We start from the raw sequence: 14,588 nt of genomic DNA, 5'->3' as shown, positions 1-14,588 counted from the left end.
GCCTGTTAGAACTTATAGAGACATGTGCCTTGAGAGGAGCTTGGACTGAGTGTGATTCAAATTCTGCTGTATTACTAGCCGCAACTCTTTGTTCATTGAACTTATTGTCTCTTTGGAAATAATTAGAACTGATTGGGAGGAAAGTGGGAGAAAAAGAACCAGAGGGGTATACTTGTTCCACTGATGTTCTGAGAGTGCATTTGGTTTTGAGGAGAGAAATGTTAGAAAAGCAGACAGGGATCCAGGAAGGGTACTCCAGGCATAGGCCTGCTACCTACCAATTGGTTTGCTGACTTTCTGCAAGTAATCCACCTCTTCTGATCTCAAGCTTTTTTTTTTTTTTGGAGTCAAAAAATTGTTGTGTGGGCCCTCCCTGGTGGCGCGGCGGGTTAAAGCACAGCACTGAGAATCTAAAGCCACTTCCGCATGAGTTCAATTCCTGCCTGCCTCGGAGGTGACCACATGGTGTGGCAGACCTCTCCTGACCCGCCCGCTGCTCCCCTCAGCAGTGTACTTCGTCGATCTGCCTGTTCTGCTCCCCACTCTGTCTCTGGTGAAGCCTCTCACCCTCCGCATCTCTGGCCTGTACCCCAGTTCTGTATGCATAAATAAATAAATCTTTAAAAACAAAAACAAACAAAAAAATTGTTGTGTGTGGGGGATCTTGAAGGACCTTTTGTCTTTGAAAAGTTCTAGAAGTTTTCTTAAATGACTTCAGCTTTTCAGATCAAGCCCTACATCCATCTCTTCCTAGTCTCTGATCAGCCTTTGTAGATTCTGTTGAAGAATTACCATTTGCCTGCCCACATTTGCCTTGCTGGTCTTGCCCTCCCCAGATTGCAAGCCCCTGTTTCCTCATGTCAGTCTCATCTTCATAGTTTCTTGACCAATGTAGGCAGTGTTATGTGTGTGTGTGTGTGGGGTGGGGTGTCTCTTTCTTTTGTTACCTCATTCAACTCTTTGCTCTAGTCTTTCATCTTAGTCTTAATGTCTGCTGTTTCATGTGTTTCCACATAATTTTAAACCACATAGGACAACAACATAGGGTAAAGGAAGGTTACTTGAAATCAGATCCTTGAAGTGAGAGAGCTGATAATGTGACTGGGTCTTCTTAGTTTTCCAGTTTGTGAAGTGGGGGAGTTGGTTTACTGTGAGAGTTAAGTGAGATAAAACATAAAAGCACTTGGATCATAGTGGTTGGTGATGGTGTTGGTGGACAGTGGTGAGAGGGTATCAACATAAGCTGAAAGAACTCTGTGCCTTTGGACTTTCAGTAATGAAGTGACAGTCATTGATTGTCTACCTATACCCCTCAGCATCTGAAGAAAATTCCACAGAGTGAGTTTAAATACCATTATGAGAATCTGACTTTTTCCTTTAGTAACAGAAGATCATTCAAATCATTGGCCGTTTTGATCACAACTTTTGGTTGGTCTTAGAGATTTTATTAGTTTATTTTTTGATTATCTCTTCATGGTGATAATTAATTTCACTTCCTTAACATCTCTCCTGATGCTCATCTTCTAAACCTTTAAGTAGATCTTTTGCTTTCCTCTCTCTCCCAAAGTAATACTTCTTCCAGGCTGGGGAACAGTTGTTGGGTAACAGGTCAAATGTATTAATAGGCAGGCCATATGGTTCACAGACACTTTGCTCTCAACAACTTGATAGGAATTCTGCTGGTTTGATTTTTTTTTTTTAATTTTAACTGTAGAAATGTAAGTACCATCTGCCGTTATTTTTTGGTAGATGATCCTGGTAAGTTATTTAGTTACACTCTCCAAAGCAATTAGCACTGCTCTCCACAGCTTCCAGGGCAAAGCTGGGTTACTTCACTTTCATTTGTGTGTGGACTGTATGTGTCCCATCCAGATACACTGTATAAATCACAGTGGAATGGTAAAGAATAGTTCTCATACTGCTCTTCGTTATGGAGCAAATCTTGATACAGTGGTTTAGAGATTAATAGGGTAATATAGAGATTGATGCCAGGGTGGGGCTGGGGCACCCTCAAAGGAGTTGGCACTGAAGGGTGATAAAAAGAAAGCTCAGTGAAGATCTGCACTGAGGGAGTTCTGATTGGAAGACGCAGTTAATATTAAAGGCTCTGGATTGAGGAGTGAGCAGAGAGTTCAGAAGGAATTCCAGTGGTCTATGCTATAGTGAGGTGGGAGGCAAATTGAGGGAATCAGGGCTGAAGGGGATCTAGAATAAGTATAATAGGAGCCTTTGGATGTTTTTAAAGGAAAGGGAGATAATAATATCTGATTCAAAGTTTCCTCTGGCTGCAAAGTGGAAATTGCACTGTTGGGGGCAAGAATAGAAGGGAAATTGGGAGGCTATCACTGCTGTCCAGAAGAGAAATGATGGAGGCTTGGTTTAAGGGTGTGTGGATAGAAGATATGAAGAGATAGTATTTAATATATATATATATTTAAGATTTTATTTTATTTGTGCATACAGAACCGGGGTACAGGCCAGAGGCTCAGGGACGGTGAGAGGCTTCACCAGAGACAGAGCGGGGAACAGAACAGGCAGATCGACGAAGTACACTGCTGAGGGGAGCAGCGGGCGGGTCAGGAGAGGTCTGCCACGCCATGTGGTCACCTCCAGGGCAGGCGGGAATTGAACTCATGAGGAAGCGGCTTTAGATTCTCAGTGCTGTGCTTTAACCCACTGCGCCACCAGGGAGGGCCAGTATTTAATATATTTTGGATATGTAACCTACAGTCCATTAGGCATGATTACTGTCTGTGTAAGTGGCTATTTGATGGTGTAATTCTTACTCCAATATGGAGGGCTTGATGGTGCTTTTTTTTGGCCAATTAAGATTGAGATGGCTAATGGATCTCCACGTGGAAATCTCTAGCCAGTGATTTAAGTATGTGAACCAGGAGCCTATTGGGAGATGAAGACTGAAATTTTCATATAAACGATCTGAAGGTCAAGAGTGTAGATGGAGAAGACGCTGCAGTCAGACTTAAGGCATAACATCATTTAGAAGTATAGAAGACAGCAGCAAAGGATGCCAATAGAAAGCAGCCAGAATGATCAGAGAGAACAATATACTAAAAAGGTGCCTGGAAAGGAAGGTGTTTCCAGAAGGAATAAATAGTGACCTCATAATTTAGTGTCAAATGTTAGCACCCAGGATCCATGTTGATTTGTAATTCCAAGTTTATTCCATAGGTGCAAATTTAGTAATAAGTATAGCAGGCTGGGGTCCATGCCTGCCCAGTCCTCAGAAACTCAGCCACAGTGGCATCACAAACAAAGCTAGAAGGCCTTGGGAGACTGCTCTTGACCAAATGTCCATCAGGACTTTTACCAGTGCAGCAGAAAAATGAGTTTGTTGTTGCTGTTTTATTGGCAGTTATCTGCACAGCTCGCAAGACTATATCACAGGTCAGTTCTTTGATAATTACCAGTACCTAAATTCTAATTCTAAATCCTAAAATTTAGAATTCAGCTTCATCTAAAATAAACTTATAGTCAATGCAGTACATGAAAGGATACATAAAAATGCTTACATTTTTAACTGCTAATGTGTTAATCATGATAAGGTAGGTCTCATAACAAATCATTTTCTAAATTGTATCTTTTCTTGAAGGCAGCTTCTGTTTGGGAGTTAACTTCAGGTTATAGAAAATTGTTGTATTATCTGTCACTTGACAGATGAGATGATTTAAATAGAGAGTAGTGATTTCCTGCTACTTCTCTTAAAGCGAGGGTACATGCAATGTACTCCAACAGATATTTAAATCAAAGGGCAAACTTTGGAACTCTTATTTTGTTTGTACTACATATTATAACTTAACAGGTCATTTTTTCTATTGTACTGAGTACATTTTCTCTGAAAACCAAGATGGCTTATTTTGCTAATTATCATCAAGTTTGTAAAAATAACGAATTTTTAAAAATGAAGCAAAGCTGCATTTTCTTTCCAGACATTCCAATAGATGACAAATACTTAGGAAAATTCTGTAAATTGTTTTTCTTTAAGATTTATTTATTTGTGCATACAGAACTGGGGTATAGGCCAGAGGCTCAGGGGCGGCGAGAGGTTTCACCAGAGACAGAGTGGGGAGCAGAACAGGCAGATCGACAAAGTACACTGCTGAGGGGAGCAGCAGGCGGGTCAGGAGATGTCTGTTGCCTCCAGGGCAGGCGGGAATGGAACTCATGTGGAAGTGGCTTTAGCTTCTTAGTGCAGTGCTTTAACCCGCTGTGACACCAGGGAGGGCCCAAATTCTATAAATGTTTATTCTTACCTTTCACCCTCATGACATTTTAGTTGAATTTTACAAACAGATGAAGCTAATAAAGATGAAGTAGGTGGCCTGGTCTTTGGCAGTAGATTGTGGTGAGGAATAGTTTCTTGATTATTCAATCAAACACTTAGTTCACTAATTGAAGGAGACTTACTGGGAACAAAATTTCAGAAAATCACCCCTTTCTAACCTTTTAGCAGAATGACTCTAAAAACAATGCTAATGGTCCCTGAAAATCCTCCATTCTTTGCTATGATCAAATTGGAGGTAGGTCATTTACCCAACTGACTCAAACCTTTTTTCAGAAGCTACAGCTCAGGCCTTCTGCATAAAACCTTCTGTCTATGCAGCTCCAGCGTGGTTGTGTGAGTAAGTAGTAAGCCAGCCTGACAGTTGTGTACTCACTTTTGGGTGACAAGCCTTGTCCTTGGCTCCCTCTATCTTTTTGAGGGGTCAGACTGTCCTTGGGTGGTTCCTGTGGTGTCTAGAACCACGAGGAGGAGGTGCAGGGTCCAGGTGGAGGAGGTGTGGATGCTCCTCGTTACTCCCTTCTCTCCTGTCCTCCCTCTGTCATTTGGGGAAAAGGAAGATGAAGGGCCACTTGGGTGGGTGGGTTGAGGGAAGGGACAGGAGTAGGACCACCCCAAGTGAGGGGTGGTCTTGGTGGCGGATCTCCCAGGGAAGAGGCTGGATCTGTCTTACCCCGCCTTCCCCAGGACTCAGGCCGTGTCTGGCACATAAATGCCAAATAACTCCTTGCTGAGCACTGAGTGTGTGGGGTCAGCACTCTCATAGCACTGTGACCGCACATCTTCTCTTCTTGGACAGCTACTCCCTGAGTCACACCCAGGCCAGCATCAGCCAAATCCCAGAGCCTAAACCTGGGAAATCATTTGATTTGCAATACAAGAGGGTCTTCTTTGTCTCAGAAGCCTTGACCCAATGAAGGCACCATTTCTGCATGCAAGAAATCACAAGATTTCTTTTTTGTGACCAGAACCAGTAATAGCTTGCTAATAAGAGCAGGCCCTTAAATTTGACCATGCTGTCTTCCTACTGAAGGAAATCTAAGCACATACTTGAGCTGACAGGGCTCTGCAAGAACTGGCTCCACACCCCCTTTCCCACTTCTTCTCGTACCATCCATCTGGAATGTTCTCTGCTCTTCATGCACTTCAGTCTTTCTGACCCTGCAAAGCCCCAGAGGTACATGTTGAGTGGGGCTTTCTTTGCACTTTCTCTCATTGTTTTTGTCCCATTATTTCATGCCTAGGCATTTTGCATTTTCCTGTGTGTTTGCTTTCTTGCTTATTAGCTGTCTGCCATATTTGATTAAATGCATCATAGGGGCAGGACTGTTTTCTGATGTGGTCAGCATCTATCCTAGTGCCTGTCTCATTGTAAGCACTCAGAAAGTAAATGTTTGTTCAACTGAAAGAAAAGAATGTTTACCCATCTTCTATCAGGAAAAGTATTTCAAGTTAAAAAAATAAAGCAAACCTTTCTTTGTTCTTCCAGATTCTTGTCATGCAGTATACATACACATACAAAAATGCATGTGTGTTCAGACTTTAAAAATTTCCTGGTCTTGAAAAGATTCTGCCACAAGGAATAGGATTGGTGATTTAGTGCGTATGGCTTAACTACTAATAGTAGTGCTTTTTGTTTCTAAACTTCTAATGTGTTTCCTCCACCTTTTTCTTTCTTTTGTCTTTCTTTTTTAGCAAGGGAAGCCATATGTCTTTGACAGAGTGCTGCCTCCCAGCACAACCCAAGAGCAGGTTTACAATGCGTGTGCAAAGCAAATTGTCAAAGGTGAGTGCTGTTTCTTTATTTCCTCCTGCGTCTTTCAGGGTAATTGAAAACGTTAAGTGATATTTGCAGCCTAGGAATCAATGTGCCTTGACTATAAGCAGAGGCCTGCTAATTGGAAATGCTGAATTATAGTTTGAGTCCTGGTCCTGATTTGCTATGATGCCAAACAAGTTATTTAACCTCTCTATACCTCCTTTCCAAAGAGATTTCTTTATTTCTTTTGCTACCATTTTTGGCAGAGTTATTCTGTCACCTTGAAGCTTAAAAGCCAGGCAAGCTATGGCTCCATTATTTCTGTGGTGGTTTTAAAATACTGCTGCAGGTGTAGGAACTCCTTTTTCCTTTGAAGGAGAAAATACATATTCCCAATGCTTCACTAGTTTATTTTTGGGTGATATGTGTCATGACACTGTTTCTTCAGAAAGAAGTCATGTATTTGGAAAATCCTTGGGCATGAAGGAATTTTATACCACATCATTAAATCACATTACCTTATTACTATTAAATGGCTCTTGTCACACTGGCTTCCTTAACCACCCTTTCACCTAACCCACTTTCAACCACTCCACTCAAATTCTGACAGGTGTTTCTCCATACAGGTAGCCTGAAGCCCACATTGTGCCTTAGAGATCTGTCCTTTTCTCTGAGACTGGCCTCGGCCCTGCAGGATTTGTGTCAAAATAGCAGCAGGGAGATGAAACAATTTACATGATGCTCTACCCTGCCCTTTCAAATCAGGGGCAGGCTGGAGCTTGCCGTGGGGGTGCATGCCATCTGGACAGACTTGAGGGGCAGCACAGGCTACTTTGCTTTTCATCATCAAATCCTTGGCTCCAAATTTGAATGCTGGGCATTGTCCTTTTAAATATCTTAATGCTGCCATCTCGATAGCAGCTCTGGATTGAAAAAGAAAAAAGTGAAAAACAAAACCAAGAAAACCAAAAACCCAAAAGCCCAAAACAAAACCAGAAACACCTTGCCGTGTTAGATTTGCTTGCTTTTAAAAGCTGAGCTGACTAACCTATTTGAAATTCATGAAAATCAGCCCTGGGTACATCTGTTAGATTAATTCTGACCCTGGCCACCTGCGTGGGAGACTCCCGTCAGCATGTGATGTTCCTTGCTGAGATGTATGGTTATTCACATTCTGGTTGCAGACATCAATTAATTTTGAAGGTCTTCACAGTAAGATTATTATAGAAAACTGAAGAGAGAAAAATGTCTGCATTTGAGCTGCTTTTTGAATTAATGGCATGGGCCTCTATCTCCTGGCAATTGTGTTTTCTCTACTTAGGTCCTTTTGCTTCTATATCTAAATGTTTTCCTCCCTGTTTGGCATACACAGTTCTAATTTGCTTGTAGTCAGCCCCCTCCTCCCTTTATTATCAGGCTCCTCCATATTTTTATTAAAGCAAGATTAATCACACAAGGCAGGATTTCCTTTTTTTCCTCTCCCCCTTCATTAACAGAACTAAATAGTATTTGCCACATGCTGTGCGAAGCATGAAAGCCATTTAAATACATCCTACCCTTTCTGAGTTGATGTTGTAATTAGAGATGGGTGCACTCCGTTTTAAAAATTCCTGTGATTAGTAAGCAATAATAATAATAATTTTTGAATCTTTGTTCACTAGAAAGTTGGGGTCTCTTTGAACGTCTGAGTTTTTCTGCAGTATGGAATGTCAGAAACAGGCAGTATACCTGGGCAGATCTCATGCAGATGTGACCTAGTCGTGGCTAAATCCAGGCCTATTATTGATGAGCCACAAAGAAAAGCAATAAGAACGTAATTAGGCTCTGAAACAATAAACACACATCTTTCAGGCACCATAAAGAGTGTATTCATTTTGTAACAATAAAGAGTACTTCATTGTCCCTTGCCAGTAAATTCTTAGGGGAATGGTGAAAATCTGATCTCTTTTTTTGCCCCCAACCCCTCCTGATCTAACCCTTTAAAATATTCACTGAAGCTACATGAGAGAAAATGACCCTGTAATTCCATGTCAGTAAATGTAGATCGGTAAGGGTATGCCAGGTGTAGCTGAGATAGGGCATGAGGAGATCCCTTGCAGAGGAGTTCTTTGTTAGTCAGGAAACGGAGGTAATGTGCCAGGGGCCATTTTTCCTAGAGGCCAAATATTGAATAAAGTTGAAGGTCAGTGAAGACACTGTGATGTATGGTAATGTGGTGTGTGGGTGAGCTTTCTTATAAAGACCAATTTTTTTTTTGAGAGCAGGAAGATCCCTTTTAAATGGATTGATGGATTGCTTTATTCTCACTGTTTTGTTTTGCTTTTAACTTTACTGGCTGGAAAATTTTTTTTCAAATACTTGATTGTAGAGTCCTATCATCCCTGATACTCCTATCTTTGTCTGGTGTGTGTTTTACAAAATCTTTGAAAATGTAGAATTCTCCTTTTCTTATAGAAGAGGTTATATTCTTAGCATGGTAAACAGGAAGGTTCTTGTAGACACCCTAGGAATTAAAAACCATGGTTACAGCCGGCTTCTGCTGAAATATTGGTAACTGTGTCCCTGTCTCTAGAAGCCAGTCTGGGCATTTGCCTTCTAGATTAACTAGATGTAGACCCTTCAGTACTTGAGAAAGTGGTTTCATGTTTCCCAGTTCTTTTCTGTTTAAAATTCTCACATTTGGTCTCTTCTATCATTTTTTCCTTTTATGCAAGCACTGCTAGGGACTGGTATCACCAAAACGTGTTAGACTCTGCAAGAAGCTTGGTGTCGAGGAGAGAGACAGGTGCCCCTATAATTACCATGTACATGGGCTTTCTGTGCTTAAGGCAGGTGTGTGCGATGCTATTGGAGTACAGGAAAGAGTCACTGGATACTGATGTTGGTGGGTGGGGACAGGTTTCTTGGGAAGGCTGAATCATGATGACTGTAGAATATGGCAGGATTTTACAAGCAGAAATAAAGGCATAAAGATATAAATTATATGGCATGTTGGGGCACTTTTTGTGGTACAGGTTGCATGGGGCAGTCTTCAAGTTAGGCAGCAAGGAAATTCTATAAGCAACACGAGTCCATTGACGAGGTTTAAACTTCAGATTCTTTTAGATATATTTTCTTACTATTTTTCATATGACTTTTAAGACAAAAGTGTTTAGATTCTTTTATATGTCAGGTACCTGCCACATATACTTTCCATTTATATCATTGCATTTGAAATCTTTACTAATGAAATGTGAGTTTTATTCCCATGTATTACGACGGAATTTGAGGTGAAGTAACTTAGCCAAGTCAGTTAATGGGTAGTGAGGGAGACTGAAACTCAAGGCTGAGTTTCTCTGACTGAATTTTTCTGCACTATCATGCTTCCGTTTCTCTGGTGGTCCCATAATGAACATTTAATAGTAATTAAGAGTTCCTTTTCTATAAGGTCATATAGATTATGAGCAAGAAATACAAAAAGACAGGGGTAGGAATGGGCGTGGAAGAGAGGGAGGAGGGAGTGGGATCAAGATTGTGGTTCTAGGACTTTTGGGTTGTCCTGGTTGTCTATATGTAGTGAGACATGTTTGGAAAATGTAGTGTTCTATCTCTCACCTGGGCACAGTCGCCACTGTGGCTACCTTTAAATGGCTGGGCCCAGCGCTCTGGTAGTTAACAGAATTGTCTCTACTGTTTTTAGACATGGTCTATTTGAACAATATGGTCAGCTAGCAACAGCCTTAAGAAGATTTGAAGCCAGGAATGACTAATAGCCTCCATCTCACCTGGAGGTTGGTAGCAGGTGCAGCAGTCGCCTCCAGGACAGGGATATTTAGATCCGATTCTTACCTTACAGTGGAACTAATGCTTCTGTTCTGGCGGGACCTAGACTCAAAACCAGCAAAATTCAGGACAAAACCTGATTTCTGACTTTTGAAGTCTGCAAACCAGACAAGTGGTGTTCTCACTAACTGTCCTCCTCTCGGAAGTGAGAAGGCTCTTTCCACTGGCCGTGGAGTCTGCCACTGGGTTTGCTTGGCGGGCAGCTGGGTGGCTGTGTGCTGTGGGGGGGGGGGCACCACTGATGGTGTGATGTGAGCTGAGATCACATCACGCCAGGCCCTGTCACAAAGAGAGGTTCTGTCTGACTGCGCCTGCTCCCTGCTGCATGGCTGGCATGTTTACATAGTCATTTTGTTACAGCAGAGACTCTGAAACAAATGCTTTGCTCCAGCCCAGGAACTGCCATTCACCGTGATGAAAGTGCCTTTTTGTGGGCTGTTTTTGTCGGAATCAGGATGGGCTGGCGTGTGTTCTGCGCAGTGCGGCCTGTTCTCACATCTTTCCCTGATTTCTTGCGTCCTGCATTGTCCTCTCAATGGCCCAACCTAAGGACTCACAGATTTTACTGCAGGTCCCCTCCTTCCCTTCCCCCCTCCACTGGTTATCAAATGTAGGCTAGTAAACAAAACTAGAAAATTGAGATTGCTGGGTTCCATGAGCTTTTTCTTTTCTTTTAAAATTACCTTCTAATCACAATTGCCTCATGGATAGAGGGCGGCATCTGTTGGAGAGGGGTTCACCAACTGTATTTTAATTATATCATGATTAAAATACTTTAAGCACCTAAAGAAGTTTATTTGATTAGGGTTTTACCTGTTCTCTTTTTCTTGAAAAAAAAAAAAAAAAGTAGTTATATTCAGTGTTGAAACAGCAGCAATAAATAGTCAGAGGTTTTTCCAGTATAGCCCCCTGATCTGCTATATACCACTCCCAGGTCCCTGAGCCCCCAGGAGCTTGATAAGTGGTGGCCAGATAGGAGCTAACTTGGCTTGTGTGTCCTGCTTGTGAGAGTGAATTCAGAGGGATGACTGGTCTTAGGAGCCTCTAAAGCAGCCTAATGCTGAGGATCCGGCCCACTGCTTCCTGGCAGAGTGAGGAGCTTGTGCTGGGTTTCTCACTGTCAGCTGGGCTCCAGCTCTGAGCTGCATTCCCTTTAGGTGTGCAGGGTGGCTTAGACGCCCCGCCCTGGGCATGTGTGCCGTTACAGGGAGCAGAGGTTGCCAGGTGTCCTTACCCCACCCCAGTCCTCATTCCTGGATGTGGTCCCAGTGTGCTTCCTGTGCTAGGGCTGAAGGCAAGGAAGCCCTTCCAGTTTGAGGGGAGATGTTTAAGCTGATAAATAGAAGCATTAGTGCTCTGATGGTGGCCAGGATTTTGGCCATGACTATAGAATCTTAAAAGCACCACGGGGGGTGGGGGTGGGGGTGGGAGTTGTCTTTCTGTGCTTCCTTTAGAGCATGTATCATGTTCACTGTCATGTAGAAGCACTCTTCTCTGGCCACCATTTGCGGCTCAGTGAGTTTTTTCTTCAGGCAAGTTGGCATTTTCATGAACACTGAAGCTTGAACCTCCAACCCCTATAACCATCATCAAGTTTCTGCTTCCCTAGTTGCCTGGGAAACCATTACCAGAAGTCTGATATGTGTGAACATTTTCTCTTTCTCTCTCCCTCTCAGTATAGCTTGATGAAATCTCTTGAGGGCTGCTGGGATTAAAAAAAAAATCCTGTCACTTAGCTTTTCTTTTTATAGCTTTCTAAAGGAAAATCCCACTTTCTTTTCTGATCCCAACTTATACTCTAGCAGCCTCAGATCAGTAGAATATATTTGAAAAATTTGTTTAGAAAACCCATCAAAACAGCAAAAGCTAACCAGCATCGGACAAGCTAGATCCCAAATCAAAGAAACATCAGGGCCTGAAATAGATGGAGCAGATTGCCTGACTTGACATTTTTTGTATGTGGCCCTGGAGGGGATACCTCCGTGTGGGGTCCCTTTCCCAATGCTACCATTTTTAAAATTTATTTATGCATACAGAACTGGGGTACAGACCAGAGATGCAGGGGCAGTGAGAGGATTCACTAGACAGAGTGGGGAGCGGAACAGGCCGACTGACAAAAGTACACTGCTGAGGGGAACAGCGGGCAGGTCAGGAGAGGTCTGCCACGCCATGTGGTCACCTCCTGGGCGGGGGATTGAGCTCGTACTGAGGCAGCTGTGGCTCACTTGCAGTGCTGCATCCTAACCCATTGTGCCACCAGGGAGGGCCCAACTCCACCATTTTTATAAGAATGAAGACTTCCTCTCCTTTTGCAGAGATGGTGGGTCAAAGGTATTAATTATGCATTACTCCTCTTTTGGTGGTATTTCTGTGGATTGAAGGAGGGTCTTGGGAAAGCAGGAGGGAAACAAGTGCTAAATATATTTCAATTACCTTTGCTGCTTTTAAAGAATTCCCACAGCTATTCTCCAGCAAAAGCAGCCTCCGTCCATAAGCCTCCCATCCTACTCTTTCTGTGTGACGTGGGAACAGTGAGGTGTGTACTGTGTGCTTACTGTGCAACTGAAAGAAATCCCAAGGCTGATGGGCCTAGGCCATCTTGCTAGCACAATCACTGAAAAAAACAAAAACAGGCGTTAACTTTCAGTCAAGGCCTCATTGGTTCCTGGGCTGGTTGTGTGGCACAGTATACAGAGTAGAGACCTGTCCGTCCCACCTCTGTCCATCCCACCCCTGTCCATCCCATGGGAGCCCAGTCTGGACATCGTGTGAATCCATCACTGTGCGGCCCCCTAGGCCAGCATTTAAATGGGCCCAAATCAGAGCTTCTGGAAAGGAAGTTTATTGTACTGCTCCCTGTAGAGCTCATAGCCTTCTGCTCTCCTCTCCCTCCCCATTTTACTACCTGGACTGATCTCAAGAGATCACCTTTTAGAAGGAAACAGGTACGTTTATTAAAAGAAAAAAAAGCATACTGTTGGATTTGATCTTGACTTAGGTGTTACAGGGAGAAAGTGTGTTTCCTTCTTCATTAATATTTTCGGTAGGAATGTGAGTCCATTCCTATTTATGGACCTATGGAGGCCCTCACTTCTGTTTTTAATCTCACCATTCTACTTAAAATGCAAATGGGGTTGAAATATATCATTTGTCTGAAAAATGAGATGAACCGCTTGGAAATGTAATTTTAAAATATGCAACCAATGCTAGTACATGATTAAAGTAATGAGTTAATTTCCACCCTTCCTTGCAGATGTCCTTGAAGGCTATAATGGGACAATTTTTGCGTATGGACAGACTTCATCAGGAAAAACGCACACCATGGAGGTAAGATTGCAATGAGCTGTGGCAGTCTTGGATATGAATTGACCTGCTGTTGCCAGTGAAACTTGAACTGTGCGAGGCATTTTTACTGGTGATAAGGGGGTGGTTATGTTTGGCCAATTTATTGCATCCTTGAGGACTTCTAAAATAGAAGCAAGTAATAAAATCTTGGGCGTTTGCATTAAGAAAAAGCCTTTGTTGAGAGCACTATCCAAATAGTGGTAATATATTCAACTAAAAAATTGGCATGGGGGGGCAAGAAGAGAGTGGGGACTGGGCTATGGTGGAAGATTTTGGGTGAGAGTGCTAGCACACTCATGACTATACTTCCAAAATAATACTTAGTAACAGTATTATTTAATACAGCGACCAATGGTATTTCAATAAAGAATTAATTGGAGGATTGTTAATAAAGAGCAAATAAAACAAAAATGACAGGGACATGCAGTTTTTTATGTGACTGTTGGGTGGACGCAGTCCACTCCATGTACACGCTGAGCAATAGGCACCTGTACTCAACATCTTCCCTCTGTCCCCTGTGGGCATTTGAGGGTGTCACCCCAGCTCAAATTACTGGCTGTGGGGCTCTGTGCTCCAGGCTCTCTTCCAGATAAGGCCACTCAACCGACTGAATTGGCCTCCTTTACATATTCTTTTCCTGCCCTTTTAATTTTGGATACCTCTAAGGTCTGCAGGGTTGGCTAATTCTGTCAGGTGAACTCACCTGACAGGTAAGGAGAGGTGTAAGAGTGGTTATAACAAGAAAGTGCACAGAGGACAGCTGGGGAATTTAGCTGAATAAGAGCAGACTAAGACAAATCCTTAATCCCTCCAATTTAGGGTTTTCGTTGATGGTGCTCCCCTGGGACTATGCTTGTGATGGCAGCTGCACACTCACTTTAACTTATGAATCATTCCTATTGAAGAAGAGATTTCAAAGGCACAAGGGTAAAATCTTCAGGGCTCTGACATTCTGCTCACATTGATTTCAAGTGTGGGGTGCCACGCTGGGGGATCTCATTTCTCTTGTGTTGACTCACTCATTTTGTTGGAGACAAAGTAGTTCAGAGACTGCACACCTGACACCAGGTTTATTAGCCACCTCTTCTTCAGCAAAATACTTTTCCCCTGAGAGTGGGTGTCACCGCGCCCGCACCTCACATCCTACTGCATTCACCTTGGAAACCCGGCTGCAGGAGTCCCCACACTCCTGCTCTGGCCACCCACCTGCCTCTCTTATGAGGCTCCAGATCCTTAACCTTCTAGGTGCTAGAAGAGCTGCAGTTATACATTTACTGTATCCCAAGACCTCCACTAGCCATGGACAAAAACTCCTTCATGGGTCATAAGGGACAGACAGAGCATCTCATGAGGCTTTCTGTG

At 42.9% G+C, this 14,588-nt stretch overlaps 1 protein-coding gene across 2 annotated transcripts in view; it reads left to right on the top strand.

Moving 5' to 3' along the window:
- KIF5C (kinesin family member 5C) overlaps nt 1-14,588 on the top strand; it is a 147,629-nt gene that overhangs the window by 42,716 nt on the left and 90,325 nt on the right. For both annotated transcript variants that reach the window (XM_004674667.2, XM_012727097.1), the window contains exons 2-3: nt 5,996-6,086; nt 13,135-13,208. In XM_004674667.2, coding sequence (XP_004674724.1) covers nt 5,996-6,086; nt 13,135-13,208 — 165 coding nt within the window. The remainder of the gene's footprint in view (nt 1-5,995; nt 6,087-13,134; nt 13,209-14,588) is intronic.

The sequence above is a fragment of the Condylura cristata genome, unplaced genomic scaffold (genome assembly GCF_000260355.1).
Source record: "Condylura cristata isolate star-nosed mole 26May11 unplaced genomic scaffold, ConCri1.0 scaffold00002, whole genome shotgun sequence".
In the NCBI taxonomy this organism is placed as follows: Eukaryota; Metazoa; Chordata; class Mammalia; order Eulipotyphla; family Talpidae; genus Condylura; species Condylura cristata.
This window is presented reverse-complemented; position numbering and strand designations above follow the sequence as displayed.